Raw genomic sequence first — 16,616 nt, forward strand, 5'->3', positions numbered from 1 at the left:
TTTTGAAATACTAATTCTGTAAGTTGAAAGATTTTAAATAATTTTCCGAAAAGGTGAACTTTAATTGGCTATTTTTGACAAAAAAATGCATATGCCGTCTGGCCTAACCTGTTATCATACAAAATAAATTTTACCCTTTATTTTTACATCATCTCACATTGACACTAAATCCCGAAATAAATTATTGTGGACTGGACTTGTGAATTAACTTTTTTGCCAGGTTATTCTAAACTGGTTGACTGACTGTACAGTCAAGTTACCATTCCGGATCATTACCCATAGCGCATCACTTTGATGTTGAAGACCATGCGTAACGCGATAAATAGTTGACATTTTTAGATGATATTTTGCACACAGCATCTTCAAGGCCGTTTTTTTCTAAATGCATTGATTGAGTCGTAATTGGAGCTATTCGTTGTTAAACATTTTGGTATGTTTTGGCGACATGTATATACGACTTTGTTTACTTCCGTCTCGTTTCCAAAAAGAGGTTTAACATTATTCGCGGCCACATTCTAAAACTCTGTTGAAAAGTTAAGAGTTTACGCATTGATTTAAAGGCCATTTAGTAGTCTTTCTCACTGCAAAAGTCCATTTCAGTTTTGATTCGTGTTTAAGATTTTGCAACACCTTAAATGAAATGAAGAATTAGGGCAATAACGGATCAAGCGTGATAATATGCGTATTGATAATATAATATATTAAAATATATGCACATCTTGTTGATTCTTTCAATAAATGATCTCACTCGTAATGTTTTATTTATGTTCCATGTTCAATACCGATGATTAGATATGATTAAAACAATTAACATGGTTTATAAGATGCCCATCTTTTCGATCTATTTAGGTTTTTCAACAGATAATTCACACAAGAACACCATGCGAAACGTATATATACAAGATCACATATAGAAAACAATACAAAAATAATGAATATTATTTATAACTGGCAATGTAACTTGGTCATTGTAAACAACACAGTTCATGTGTCGACAATTCAAATAGCATGTTAGATGCCCCCGGAGTGGTTTCGATCACGTGATCCGTTATGGCTACAACTGATCCGTTAATGCATGAATTCTGCGGTGAAAAAAAGGTATCACAAATACATTTTGCCTGTGATTAAAAATAAAACTATGTGCTGAATCAGTAAGCAAAGTAATATTTAATCAAACTGATGTAAAAGAAGTCTCAAAACATTTATTGCTTTTCGTCAGAACAACTTTATTACGCTACTGATCCGGTAATGGTAACTTGACTGTATAACGGATAGCTAAGCCGAGTGACTTCGAGTCTCATTGCAACGTATGCATAATGCATTCAGTAATTAAATTATTAAACCTCGAAAGACAAATGTCTTTCTTATTGAAACATGCCAGCGGTTTTAAATTTCCAACAAATATTATTTGTTTACAGCGCGAATGTCATGGTACACTGATTCAGCCATTACAGGATCGCTTATTTCTGCGTTTAATAAGACCGAGTTCATGGAAATCGCTGCACACTTGATGAAGTAATAGCTGTTCAAAGCGATGCACCCTATATTCGGGTCATTTTGAGTTGAATACCTTGTTATATTTGATAGTGAAAATAGTGTTTTCAGAGAAATTGATTATTCGCTATAATTTGATTTTTTTTATTCAAAATGATGTTTTTACTTATTAATATCATAGGAGGTTTTGGGATTCCGATAATGACGTCAGGTTTTCACATGCGCAAGTTTTGGCCGTCAAGACAGCGGCCATTTCGCTATTGTTTGCATTTGATGAACCGCATCGTGATACGGTTACCATAACAATCTCTATTTGGCACATCTTCGCGACCATTTTTAAGAACAAAAAAATATTCAGAAATGGAAATTCTTTCAGAATAAATTGAATTCAATGAACGAACATAAATAAGGACGAAAACAAACAACAAAAAGATTGATTTTATGTAATCAACATATAGTATTAACTGATTTGAACCTTTATATGTCTGTAAAAACTTACCTTGTTACAGATTAAATAAATCCTCTTGATAAATGTAATTGTTTTTTTTTTATTGTTCACACGAATTTTGACACTCTTTGTTTAAGCCTTTTTAACCCAGTGTTTAATTGCCACTTCGTTCATCACAAACCGATTATCTCGATATGATCGGATACTGTCCAGACTAAAACAGGGTGTCATAAATCCAGGCCTTTCCAGGGACCCATACTTGTGTAGGTCCCTGAATAAAGTTAAACCACATGTGGCAGGTCATTAAACACAATTTATGATGCCTTCATGTCATCTCTTGGCATATTGAGCAGACATTTAAGCCACAGTTTAAAGCCAATAACTAAACAGTTGCTTTAATAAAATATTTTAACATGCTTGCCACCATAGGATGGCATATGCCCCTTTTTTCACATTTTTCGAAACCTAAACGCAAAGTGTAACGGAAAGACAGACGGACAGTGCAATCACTATATGCCCACTTTCAGGGGCATACAAAAAGACATTTGTCCGAAATGGATGAACATGAACTACATAGTATTATAGTATATATACTAGCCAGTTTTAACATAATAATAATGTATTGAACGGGTACTGGCAAATGTAACCTTTGCTATTACGTTTAAAGATCGTACGTTACTGCAGTGTTCGAAATATCATGAAAACAAGCAATCACGTTTGATCACAATAGGGATATAAAATACTTGCATAAAATAAATTAAAAGTAAAGATTTATGGTATCATTAAATGCTAGATTGTTGTCACTCATTATCACTAGTAAACAGATTTCAATATACAAGTACATGCAAAGAAAGTTAAATTTGTAAAATATGCAGGTTTTTTTCATATATACGCGCGGAAACCCCTTGTTCAGGACCGTGAAACCGGCATGATTATTTATTGACCTTTTTGCCATTCCATAAAGCGTACTCTTAATTTAATATATGCTTTATTGAATGGCAAAAAGGTCAATAAATGGTAGGTGATTACGATCGAAAAAGACACGTTAAGATGTAGACTTTGTACAAAAGTGTATTTCGTTATTTATCTCCACAAAAAAGGCCGATTTATTCCTAGTTTACACACTGCACAGGCTAATCTGGGATAACAATTTACGCACCAGCATAATGACCAGTTTTCTCAGAACGCGACACAATTATGTTAATGATTCATTTTATAGTTTGTTAATTTCATTGACTACAAATTTGTATTACACTTATGTCTACCTTGAGGTTGTTGTACATAGTATAATTATGTTACAAATATAGTATTTTCTGTAAACAGTATTTGAGTGTGTCCAAGAGTATGATATAGCTGAGATCACTCAAATACTGTCAAATTCTTGCTTTAACTTATATTCTTATGGGCCGTTTCATCAAACATCGTACGACAAATTTAGAATACGTTACGAATTTCAAAGAAACATTATTTTAACAGACCGAAGCATATTTTTGCTTATTTCAAGTAAAATCATTTATTTCATCATTTTCTTACCGATGGCTTATATCTTGCGGAGCTATTTATCAACAGCTTGTATATTTTTAGTTTTTAAATTTAAGTTATAAATTAAGATTGTCGTACGATCTTTGATGAAACGGTCCCATAAAAATATAAGTTAAAGCAATAGTGAAAGAGAATGTGGGAAAATGTAGCTAGAAATGGTTTTGAACATGCATAATTGTGTCGTGTTCTGAGAAAAATGGGCATAATGCTTATGCGTAAAGTGACACTTTCCGCCTTATCTGGATTTTTGCTAAGAAGAGACATTATTAAAACGAAACATTCCATAAAAGAGCAAATTGTCGTCCCTTATTAGCCTGTGCGGACTGAACAGGCTAATCTGGGATGACAATTTACGCACCAGCATTATGTCCAGTTTTCTCAGAACGCGAGACAATAATGTTTATGATTCATTTTATACTTTATTTATTTAATTAACTACAAATTTGTATTACATTATGTCTACCTTGAGGTTGTTGTACATAGTATAACTATGTTACAATTATAGTATTTTCTGTTAACGAACAAATGCTTTTGTATCGAATACTGTGCATTAATATTGTTTTCTAACCAATGTTTTCTTATAGGGATCACTTGTCCGTCGTTTGTCTCGTTAAAAAGTATTAATAGCATCAGTTTGAAACTTTATACATTAATAGACCTCATTGAGTGGGAGTACGTCGATAAAGAACTCGTAGCATCCCGCTTTGTTAAATTATTTTTAATTAATGCATAACCATTATTCTTGTATTAGTTAAGTTAAATTGTCATAAAAAAATGTTGTCATGTCATTTTTCCATTTTTCTTTTTTGTGTAACGTTTTGAAAATAAAACTTTTATTTGTTGTTATTATTATTATTAATACGGATGTTTTAGTCCGGTCTGTTTTCCAAATCGTTACAATGGTAAAGTGGTATAGGAGAGGTTGAACATATGATTTTGATTAATAAAGGATTTATATTATTAAACTAGTGTTTTTCATATTTATCAATGTATGTGGTTCTGTAAATAAATCGGAACTATCCACTTCCGGGTTAAGAAATTGAGATAATTTAGAGATTACATCCATAAATTTGGTAATAAAACGACAACATGAATTAACAACTAGTATTATTACTGTATATATTCAACAGTTAGGTAATAAATGTACATTCCGCGCTTGTTAACCCCAGTTTAAGACTTTGAACCGCAGTTTACACTCTTGAACTCGGGTTTAAGGAATTAATGTGCAAACGGCACTTTGAACTCGGGTTCAAAATTTCTTAACTATATAATTAACTGTTAAATAATTAATGTGCATTCCGCGCCTCTTAACCGCAGTTTAAGACTTTGAACCGCAGTTTAAAGTCTCTTAACCCTATAGTTAAGAGAGGACCAACTAAATCGCGGCATTTACCTTCTATATATATAGCTAATTGTGGTTAGAGCTCCGCTAATTGGTTGTCTCAGATAACAGATTTGTATCTATTTTTAGACACACTTTGAACTGCGGTTCAAACTCTTGAACTCGGGTTTAAGGATTTAATGTGCAAACGGCACTTTGAACCCGAGTTCAAAGTATCTTAACTATATAGTTAACTGTTAAACCGTGGTTTAAGGATTTAATGTGCATTTCGCTTGCCATAGATTTGTATCTTTTCAGTTAAACAGAAAACACCAATACAGTATCAACCATGTTGAAGATTTATGGTCTCCTAAGAATACTTTGTAATTTTAGGCATAAAATAAAATGTTCATTATCATCATGATAGTTTGTATGGCAGTATTTTTACTTGTTGGGTCTCTGGGTTTAACTACTACTCAAAATTTGCTAAGGATCACTTTTTATTCTCACATTATCTTCAATTTAATTTAATTTAATTTAAATTGAATTTTTGCAGGTTTTGATATTAGAATGTGTGTTTTTGATCTTATTTTATGTATTGATTTATCCTTGATGCGTGACACTGGTTGAATCTAGCTAGGGGTAAACTTCAAATTACACATACACTTCAACACCGTTATTTCGCACACCGATAATCTGAAGTCACCGTTATTTAAGAAGTATTTTTCGGGTCCCAAGGTTGGTTTTTCTTTGTTTAATGTAAAAGTTCATTGTTAATCTAAACTTCGTTAAACCGAAGAAATTGTTAATTCGAGTGATACAGCCCGTCCCAACACTATAATTCGCACCTAATTATCAATCTTTAATCCGAAGTCAAAACTGCAAAATACTGAGCGTAATTTCACACCTATGTTGTGGCGTGTCAAAAGCCGATAATAACACCTTTGTTGTCTGCGCGAACGCCGGTGTTCAGAGAGACATCGCGTATCAGTTAAAAAAAAAGTTAATTCATTTCCGAAAATGTATTCATATTTATGTATGTCTGATCATTTGTGATATTCGTTATATTTTATATGTTGTGTAATCAGACAAAAAAAGAAACAAGAAAACGAATCGTTTATTCCTCCGTTTGTTACAAGTGGAAATCTATTGCTATCTGACTAGTTTACGCTTCAGTAAGCGTGTAACCTAACCATGCGAATTCCACAACGTTTTTTTTTCAGACTCAAAGAAGTCTTCTGTCAAATGTTTATTTAGAATTATCGTTAATCCGAAGTTTTTTTAACGGTCCCGACAACTTTGAAATAACGGTGTTGAAGTGTACTATAAAAAGTGATCTTTAGCAAATTTTGAGTAGTATATAAACATTCTCCTATTTCGTTGTTTTATTGATTTTTATTTTAAGCAACATAATCCTTTTATTTTATAACTTTGCAAACATATCTTTCTTGAATAAATGAACATTAAAACACTAGCTTGAAACCAAAAATAGCTCTATTGACGAATTGAAGTAGTTCACAATAAATGCTTTCTGCACACACTCAAGTTATCAAGTTACCCTGAATGCTTTATTGATTGAGCACATTCATTGAGTTGATTATACTTCCTCTTTGTATGTGCATATAAACCTCAGTAGTTTACCAGTCCTGTACAGATATCAGGTTTAATCATATCCTGTCACATGATGCGTTACACAGTTTCTTTGTTCGTTTACTGACAAAATAACCTTGAAACAAACTTCAAGGTGATTTTTATTTGACTTTTAATGCTGGACATTGTGTTGATAGACGTTGGACAAGAGCTAGATTGGTGTGTTTTGTTTTGTTTAACATCCATTTAGCCTAGATAGGTAGATTTGAGTTAAACCAAAAATATAGACATCTACAGCTCCAGTGGTCAACAAAATGGCAACGTTTTCTCAGTCCACCATTGAAAAAGGATCTGACATGATCCAGGACTTCTTGTGTTCGACCTGTGAAGATGAGAAACTGGATGAAATGGCTGATTACTATTGTGAATCCTGCGTGAAGTTTTACTGCCGAAAATGTATTCTCATGCACGGTCAATTGTTTAAAAAACATTCACCTCATGGAAGGGGAGATATGAAGAAATGGCCAGTGGCCAAGAAGGTGGAAGACTTTCTTCTGAAATGTGATGTTCATACAGAGGAAAACCTGAACATGTTTTGTGAAGACCATTGCCAGCTGTGCTGCACTAACTGCGCATTCCTCAATCACAGGTATTGTGATAATATTTGTGGTCAAGTCATTTAAGAAACAAAGTGCATGGTAGTAATTTACTTTTAAAATAAACTTTAATACTAATAGCCAAAAAAAATAAAGTTGATAATATGACCAAATGTTATTGAAAGATTCCACATTTTGTTGTGCAATGCATAAACAAGATTGCAGTTTTAAACTTCCTTTTCAAAAATTAATTTCCTGTACAAATACCAAAATTTCTGATGATCTCAAAACCTTGGTTAAAGAATACGAACATGACAGTGTAATCTATATTTACCAAGTTTAATTTGTGTTTGAGGTTAATTATACCAGTTACAGTATGACTTTGTTTTTGGTAAAAACATACAGTTCATTTCTCTTAAATTCTTATCAAACAAAGATGTCTTAATAGCCATGATTTGGTGATAAATGTAAGACTATTATATTATTTTGGTGATGTAGCGTTTTGTGCAAAATTAAAACAAGGGACAAAATTGTCACAAAACCAGGTTTTCATTGTGAAAAAAAAATCTGATAAAGGGAGAAAACTCAAACTGAACTTTTGAAATGACCAAAAAAAATTAAGCCCCTTTGTAAGTTTTTTTTTTTTTTTAAATCTATTTTTAGTCGTGGCGACCTTGACATTGGAGATATTGACGTGATTCTTTCGTGGGACACACCGTCCCATGATGGTGAACAAATGTGCCAAATGATTTTAAAATCTCACAATGAATGACATAGTTATGGCCAGGACAAGCTCATTTATGGCCATTTTTGACCTTTGAACTCAAAGTGTGACCTTGACCATGGAGATATCGACGTAATTATTTCGCGCGACACACCGTCCAATGATGGTGAACAAATGTGCCAAATGATTTTAAAATCTGACGATGAACGACATAGTTATGGCTCGGACAAGCTCATTTATGGCCATTTTTGACCTTTGAACTCAAAGTGTGACCTTGACCTTGGAGATATCGACGTAATTATTTCGCGCGACACACCGTCCAATGATGGTGAACAAATGCGCCAAATGATTTTAAAATCTGACAATGAACGACATAGTTATGGCCTGGACAAGCTTATTCCGCCAGCCCGCCAGCCAGCCCGCCCGCATTCGCCAATCTAATAACCAGTTTTTTCCTTCGGAAAACCTGGTTAATTATGAATAAATTAGCTGCATAAGGCATATACTATATCAATAAATTATATTGTTTTACCATCAGATATGTATGTCTCAAGCTTTAAACAAGAGCACAGCATAACGGGCGCAACGCTCGGCTGCGAAAGCTTGTCAGAATTTTTTTTTTTTTAGAGGTCACAGTGACCTTGACCTTTGACCTAGTGACCCAAAATGGGTGTGGCGTGTAGAACTCATCAAGGTGCATCTACATATGAAGTTTCAAAGTTGTAGGTGGAAGCACTTTGATTTTAGAGCCAATGTTAAGGTTTTAGCATGACGCCGGCGGATGGCGGACGGCTGATGGCAGACGACGAGCAGGCTATGACAATACCTCGGGTTTTCTCCGAAAACAGCCTCGCTAAAAGTATGTACTTGCGCATAATTTATGAATTATTTGTTTTGATTATTATAAATTCTGCTTACTTACAGACAATGCAAAAGGGTGGTGCTTATATCAGAATTAGTCAAGAAAAACTCAACTGACTTAAAGAAACTGTCAGTTTCTATCCAAACTATTCTGGGAGAAATGAAGGAACTTCAAGACAAGCAGGAGGCAAGCATTCTGTCTGCGCAAAGTTCATATGATGAGCAGTTACAAAAGATACAGGAAACTCGCATAAAAATAAATGAAACCTTAGACAAACTAGAAAAGAATACACTAAAGGAAATGAAAGATGTACTGACAAAACTTCAAGTCTCTCTCAGAGGTGATGTAGACAAATGTGCTTCACTTCGTAATGAATTGAAACAACTTCAAGACGCCATACAGGACATTAGTGATACAAGCAAGCTAGAACTTTCCTTTGTAGTAAGCATTAAATGTCAGGAAAAGATAAAACAGTCTGAATTCTTTCAAAAGAAGAACTTTGATCAAGTAAAATCTTCAATAGCTTTCCAGCCTAACAGTGATATTGTGCAGTACCTGTCTCAATTGTCAGGTCTTGGAAAGATTGAACACAGTACCCAGACATTGACACAACCAGGAAATCCAGACCAAGTAATAAGTCTGAACGGTAAATCTGAGTATGATGTGGGCATACAAAGTGATTCACAGGGATGCTGTATCATAGCCATCTGTAGTCTCCCAAACAAACAGATCCTGGTTGCAGACTTTAACAATAGTAAATTAAAGCTGTTGGACCAGCTGTACCAGGTTGTGGATCACTGTGATGTTTCTAATCCGCCACAGGACATGTGTGAGATATCACAAAGTGAGGTGGCAGTGACTGTGGATGATCAAGGTAACACACATGAGGTCCACTTTATTAAATTCATCAACAATAAACTAGTGCCTAACAGGAAGCTGACCTTACAACATCCATGTGTAGGTATTGCCCACCACCAGGGAGACCTGTTTGTCACATCTGGCATTGCACTGTACAAGTATACACTGAGCGGTGAACTTGTCAGAAAACTGCACGAGGACAAATCAGATAGGACGACAGGTAAGAATCCTATTGGATTTATCTCTATATTATAAAGATTTGTTGATTTTATTATTTTAACGGCAAAAAGCAGTCAAACTGTCCATTTATGCTCCAGATATCTGTCAAACTGTCAACATTTTCTGGTCTCAGCTACAATTTAGCCATATATTGATCGCTTTAAAACCCCTGATCACAAATGTAAGCTTTCATTTTGGTGAGGCATTGACTTAAGAATTTTAAAAATGGAAGGACATACTTGCTGTACTCTCTATTGGTCTTTTTCACATCCAATTGGTCTCCAATGAGCAAAATAAACAAGAGGGCCAAGATGGCCCTAGTTCGCTCACCTGAGAGGAGTCGGTTCATTCCATCTTTACAAAATGTCAAACTTTACCTAGATATTGCCCAGACAAACATCCGGGTCAAGTTTCGTCATTATTGAACCAAAACTCTGGTGCATGGAGTGTTTTTGTTTTTGTAAGATTTGACCTGGTAACCTTTATTTTGAGTTGACCCCCTAACCAAAAATCAAACTTTGCTTACAAAAATAAATATTATGACCAAGATTCATAAAATCTGAAACAAAATTGTGACCTCTAGAGTGTTTACAAGGATTTTGTATAATATAATGAAAATTTGGACAATCTAAGGGCAATAATTATGGCATTAATTATTTGATTTTGCTCATTATCAAAATTAACTGAGATCTTTTAGCAACTTTGATAAAGAATGCTTGAGAAATGTGAATGCTAAAGTGTTTACAAACCAAATGTGGACGGACGGACGGACGGACGGCGGACAAAGACCAATCCTAAAACCTCACCTGAGCAATCAGGTGAGCTTTGCTCAGGTGAGCTAAAAAGTGTGTTTCACCGATCTGAGCCATTTTCCAACTTGTCCGAAAAATCAATAAAACCAATGCAATGATTAAGTTTCACGATTAGGCAAAAAATGTGTCTTCTATAGTGTTCCATCACAAGGTTTCTCTCTAGTCACATAAGGAAAACTGCCCCAACCGCCTGGCGGCCATGTTTTTTGACCAATCGGGACCATTTGCGAACTAATCTGAGATATATATATATAACCAATCTTTTCACCAAGTTTCATGATGATTAGGCAAATAATGTGACTTCACAAGCTTTGTTTACTATATAAATACAAGAAAACTGCCCCCACCCCCGGCAGCCATGTTATTCAACTGACCGGAACCATTTTCGAACTCAACTCTTGTATCAAAGAAACAAATGTTCTGACCACATTTCATGAAAATTGGGCCAAAAATGTGACTTCTAGTGTGTTCATGTGTTTTCACTATATACATAATTATAGAGAAAAACGACCCGCCCACTGGCGGCAATGTTTTTTTACCGATCTGAACCATTTTCAATCTCATCCGAGATATCAATAAAACCAATGTTTTGACCAACTTTCATGATGATTGGGCAAAAATTGTGACTTCTAGAGTGTTTACAAGGTTTCTCTATAGCAAAATTAGGAAAACTGCCCCGCCCACTGGCGGCCATGTCATTCAACAGACCAGAACCACTTTTGAACTCAACCAACATATCATTAAGGCTAACATTTTGACCAAATTTCATGAAAATTGGGCCAAAAATGTGACTTCTAGAGTGTTCACATGTTTTCACTATATACATAGAGAAAAATTCCCCGCCCACTGGCGCCCATGTTTTTTCTTCTATCTGGACCATTTTCGACCTCATCCGAGATATCAATAAAACCAATGTTTAAACCAACTTTCATGATGATTGGCCAAAAATTGTGACTTCTAGTGTTTACAAGGTTTCCCTATAGCCAAATAAGGAAAACTGCCCCGCCCACTGGCGGCCATGTTTTTCAACGGACCGGAACCACTTTTGAACTCAACCAACATATCATTAAGGCAAACATTTTGACAAAGTAACATGAAGATTGGGCATGAAATGTGACTTCTACAGTGTTTACAAGGTTTTTCTTTTTTTTGACCTAGTGACCTAGTTTTTGACACAGCATGACCTAGTTTCGAACTCGATCGAGATATCATTGGGACTAATCTTCTGATCAAGTTTCATAAAGATCGGACAATAAATGTGGCCTCTAATGTTAACGAACTGTGGACGGACGGACGACGGATGGACGGACGACGGACAAAGACCCGTTGTTGTGAAAAAACACATGTTCTGACCTGTCTTTATATTTTGTTGTTATCATATAAACATAAAAGTGTAATATGCTATATAATAACAAAACATTCAATACCATACACCTCAACACCGTTATTTCGAAGTCGTCGGGACCGTTAAAAAAACTTCGGATTAACGATAATTCGAAATATACATTTTACAGACGACTTCTTTGATTCTGTAAAAATAAAAGGTTGTGGAATTCGATGGGTACTGGACCCTTCTCCAGATTACTCGACATTTGGTTGGGAAAATAGTAGCGTGGTTGACTTGTTTGCATCAGACATTTTGTAATGATTTTTGTTAAAAAGGTAGAGTTTATATATGATGCATTTCATTTGACCACATTTACTTAGACCTAACGTGACACGTTTGTTTGTTACTAAAGAATGCAAAACGACGAAAATAGTAACTATCAGCTTTTGGCTGCATAAAATTAACACGCTACACGCAGACGACAAAGGTGTAATTATCGGCTTTAACGCGCCACGCGTAGACGACAAAGGTGTGAAATTACGCTCAGTGTTTTGCAGTTTTTACTTCGGATTAAAGATTGATAATTAGGTGCAAATTATAGTGTTGGGACCGACAGAATCACTTCGAATTAACGATTTCTTCGGTTTAACGAAGTTCGGATTAACAATGAAATTTTACATTAAACAAAGAAGAACCAAAATTGGGGCCCGAAAAATACTTCGAAATAATGGTGACTTTGGATTATCGGTATTTGAAATAACGGTGTTGAAGTGTTTATGCAATAAATTGCTTTTATGATGTTTCCAAAAAAACAACAGATAAAAAACATTTAATTTCAGTAATAATAATTTTAACTAGAAATGGCGCGGCAGAGGCCAACGCGTATCCCAACGCCGCATGTTTGACCCAGGGGCGCCCCAGGGTTGGTAATGGGACCATGCATAGTTGAGATTGACCGTATTGTCATAAGATAAAGTTCAGTATCAATAAGAAGTGAATCGGTGTAAAAATGAAGAAGTTATAGTAAAAGGCAATTTTGGGTGGGTGTGGCCTATGTGGGCGGGGCGCCCCATGGTTGGTAATGGGGCCATGCATAGTTGAAATTGACCGTTTTGTCATAAGAGAAGTTCAGTATCAATTAGAAGTGAATCGGTGTAGAAATGAAGAAATTATAAGAAAAAGGCAATTTTGGGTGGGTGTGGCCTATGTGGGCGGAGCGCCCCAGGGTTGGTAATGGGGCCATGCATAGTTGAGATTGACCGTATTGTCATAAGAGAAGTTCAGTATCAATTAGAAGTGAATTGGTGTAGAAATGAAGAAATTATAGTAAAAGGCAATTTTGAGTGGGTGTGGCCTATGTGGGCGGGGTGCCCCAGGGTTGGTTATGGGGCCATGCATAGTTGAGATTGACTGTATTGTCTTAAGAGAAGTTCAGTATCAATTTGAAGTGAATCGGTGTAGAAATGAAGAAATTATAGTAAAAGGCAATTTTGGGTGGGTGTGGTCTATGCCCCAGGGTTGGTAATGGGGCCATGCATAGTTAAAATTGACCGTATTATCATAAGAGAGGTTCAGTATCAATTTGAAGTGTATCGGTGTAGAAATGAAGAAAATATAGTAAAAGGCAATTTTGAGTGGGTGTTGCCTATGTGGGCGGGGCACCCCAGGGTTGGTAATGGGGCCATGCATAGTTGAGATTGACCGGATTGTCATAAGAGATGTTCAGTATCAATTTAAAGTAAATCGGTGTAGAAATGAAGAAGTTAATGTAAAATAACATTAAAAAAATGAGTGAAGATTTCTGACCCAGCCCCACCCCAAGTCCCATAACTTTTGACCCAGGGGTCAGATCAAATTCCGAATAGTGCAGGGTCGCACATATGCTCATAGCTACCATGTGTGTAAGTTTCAAGGTTCTAGTGCTTATAGTGTAGGAGGAGATAGTGGCCAGGACGGACGGACGGATGGACGGACAGACGGCGGAGATAACCACAATATCCCCACGTTTTTCAAAAAGCGTGGTGATAACTACATGCTTTTGTTACTGATGAAAAAGAACTAGACAATAAACTTTCTATAATGGTTGTTTTTGAACATTATTGTTCTTTGGCAAAAGTTACAAATATAACCGTAACAGTCATAATTTTGTACAAACAACTTCAGTATTTTGTCATTTTCACTTAATATGCCAATAATTGTATTGCTTATTCTGTTTTGTAGTATATCTATGTGCAGTAAGCCCGACAGGTGACAAATTGTACGTCACCAACCAAATCAAGCACATGCTCCTCACCCTGGCCAGGGATGGATCAATCCTTGCTAGCTTTACAGACCTTAACCTATATATACCAGCTTGTGTGCATGTGACCCCTGTGGGCCAGGTGCTTGTATGTGGACAGACGTCAAACACTATTCTACAGGTACACAGTGAGGGCAGTAAGAAGCTGGCCACTCTGGCTACAAAGAGTGATGGGCTTCAGATTCCTTACGCAGTCTACTACAACAGCAACACTGCCTCCATTATTGTGGGAGACTGGGATAACAACAAGATTCTGGTGTACAAAGTCCAATAGCTAATCAATCGTATTCTGATATGTGTAATAATAAGTGATATAAATAACAATAACTGTTAATGTAATAGTGTATGTTACAATGCAACAATGTTCTTCAATTGTTATATATCAACAGTAAATAATAAGCATGTAAATTATAATAGCTGTTAATGTAATAATAGTATGTTACAATTAAAGACTGTTTTTAAATTGTAATGTATTATATTAGTAGCAAGTGATATACATGTAAATTACAAAAGCTGTTAATGTAATAATATTATTTTACAATGCAAGAGCGTTTATGAAATATTCATACATATTTTTTTCTACAAATCATGTTATTTATTCATTTTTGAAATGAAACGTGTTTCTTAACTGATATGTCTTTGGTGTCATTAACATAAATGTTTTACTTTTGTTCTCAGAAGTCAAGAAGCTCACGTATTATGTGTTTCAAAGTTCATTTTTAAAAATCAATTTAATTGACAAAGGTCTTACATTAAAGATAACCAGGTACGTGACACTAATTTACTGTTTTGAGGATGTAATGTATAACATGTGAAACAATTTGTCGATTTATCCATTTATTAATAAACAGGGATATAACTTTTGAGTTATATTGAATAATCACCCCCTGTTTTTGACAACAATAGGGTTTAAACTCAATAGAGTTTTTGCAAAAATTTTCACCCCCTACTTTTGAGCTTAATTGGGTTTTTCACCCCCGTTTTTTTAACTCAATTGGGTAATTTAGGGAATGACATGTATAAAATAATTGAAATCTACTAAGGTTACTATATTATTTATACAAATGGAATTCAAAAAGGTACCTGTACATAACAACAAACAATTACTGAATTTCTGGTCAAAGCTCATTCATTTTTGCATTGAATAAGACCGAGTTCGTGAAAATCGCTGCACAATTGATGAAGTTATGGCTGTTCAAAGTGATGCACCCCGTTTTCAGGTCTTTTTTAGTTGAATACCTCGAAAATGAAAGTAGAAATCGGTCTATGAATAATTACAATAATACCCCAAAAATTGATAACCGCTAGAAAGACTGCCTTCTTTCTTCATAGGACGGCATATAAACTATCCGGTACATTTCTGTATGAAAAATAACCAGTCTAAAAAAAAAAGCCCGGTGTTAGTAAGAATTGCATTTTGTGACGCAATGTTTTTTACGAGAAAAGCGTTATTAAATTTGTATTTGCATTTTTGTACGCTTTATTTTTAGTTTAATTACGTTTTTGGTTACTTTAATTGCGTAATAACGCAAATACGCTTGTTTTCTATAGCCCTGATAAATAAATGCCCTTTTTCAATCCACAACATTGCGTTTGTTCTTTCCCTCAAGACATACGAATTTGTCCCGTCTATGACATTTTCATTACCACTGAGGACAATACATAATTATTTTAGTAGCTCTAATACATTTAACTCTATTGAAAATCATTAATCGGCAGTAATAGCAAATATTCTGTCAATAATTGGTAGTTTTCGCATAAAACACCATTTAAATTGCTTGTTATTTGTAAACTGTTTACTAAGTTTGTTTCATTATTTTCCATCACATGGCGCCTGCTTTGATTATCATAATTTTGTACCAAGCGGCTTGATCATAAAGAGTCACAAAGAATCAGGAACATCCCAGAAAGGACGGGCGGTAGGGTATTCAATTTAATGTGAAATCATAACCTCAAATATGACACAGCCATTGGCCACTACAGACTTGTAACAGCAATTTTGAAATTGTTCTCAATTTCCTGACTCGAAGCTGGACATGGGCCTTAAGTAATTTCCATAATCTGTCTGTAACACTTATGTGTCTGCAATATCTCAACCATAACTTTTTATGGATTTTCTAGAAATGTGATTCAAATATTAAGGTCATTAAAAGATGTGCATAAGGTGTAAGTCATTAAGACGATATGCAGATGGTCAAAGGTTTGTGTCCATTCTTTATATTTGATGACCATTGGAGGATGTTCATGTAAAGTTGATGTCCTAGAGGCGATGTGTTGAAGGCATTAGTCAATCACTTTTGCTGAAGCTTGAGATCACCACCTTAAGTTCAGCAGAATCATATAAGGGGATATAGCTGTTTCTTTGACTGCATTATTTAAATAGAAAAGCAAAATTTGTTTTACCAGATAAAGTTTAAATAGAACCAACTTAATAAATCATAAAACATATCTGTGTCCCACAAATACATAGCATGGAGTCCAGGGGCTGTCACAATTATTAGTAGGGCTACTTAAAATTTCAAGT

The 16,616-nt window shown here is 35.1% G+C and overlaps 2 protein-coding genes across 4 annotated transcripts in view; one reads left to right on the top strand and one right to left on the bottom strand.

The window, feature by feature from the left end:
* Positions 1-16,616, bottom strand: part of LOC127848300 (advillin-like) — a 150,033-nt gene that overhangs the window by 37,492 nt on the left and 95,925 nt on the right. The window lies entirely within an intron of this gene.
* Positions 6,478-15,677, top strand: LOC127848303 (uncharacterized). The gene is made up of 3 exons (XM_052380682.1): positions 6,478-7,044; positions 8,640-9,655; positions 14,014-15,677. The coding sequence occupies exons 1-3, from the start codon at positions 6,710-6,712 to the stop codon at positions 14,364-14,366; spliced, it is 1,704 nt and encodes a 567-aa protein (XP_052236642.1). The 5' UTR covers positions 6,478-6,709; the 3' UTR covers positions 14,367-15,677.

This window comes from Dreissena polymorpha, chromosome 10, assembly GCF_020536995.1.
Source record: "Dreissena polymorpha isolate Duluth1 chromosome 10, UMN_Dpol_1.0, whole genome shotgun sequence".
NCBI lineage: Eukaryota > Metazoa > Mollusca > Bivalvia > Myida > Dreissenidae > Dreissena > Dreissena polymorpha.

Excerpts from the sequence above, each read along its gene's own strand:
- LOC127848303 (XM_052380682.1), top strand. The coding sequence starts at position 6,710 with ATGGCAACGTTTTCTCAGTCCACCATTGAAAAAGGATCTGACATGATC. Across the intron at positions 7,045-8,639 it reads TGCGCATTCCTCAATCACAG|ACAATGCAAAAGGGTGGTGC; the intron begins GTATTGTGATAA and ends GCTTACTTACAG. Across the intron at positions 9,656-14,013 it reads CAAATCAGATAGGACGACAG|TATATCTATGTGCAGTAAGC; the intron begins GTAAGAATCCTA and ends TCTGTTTTGTAG.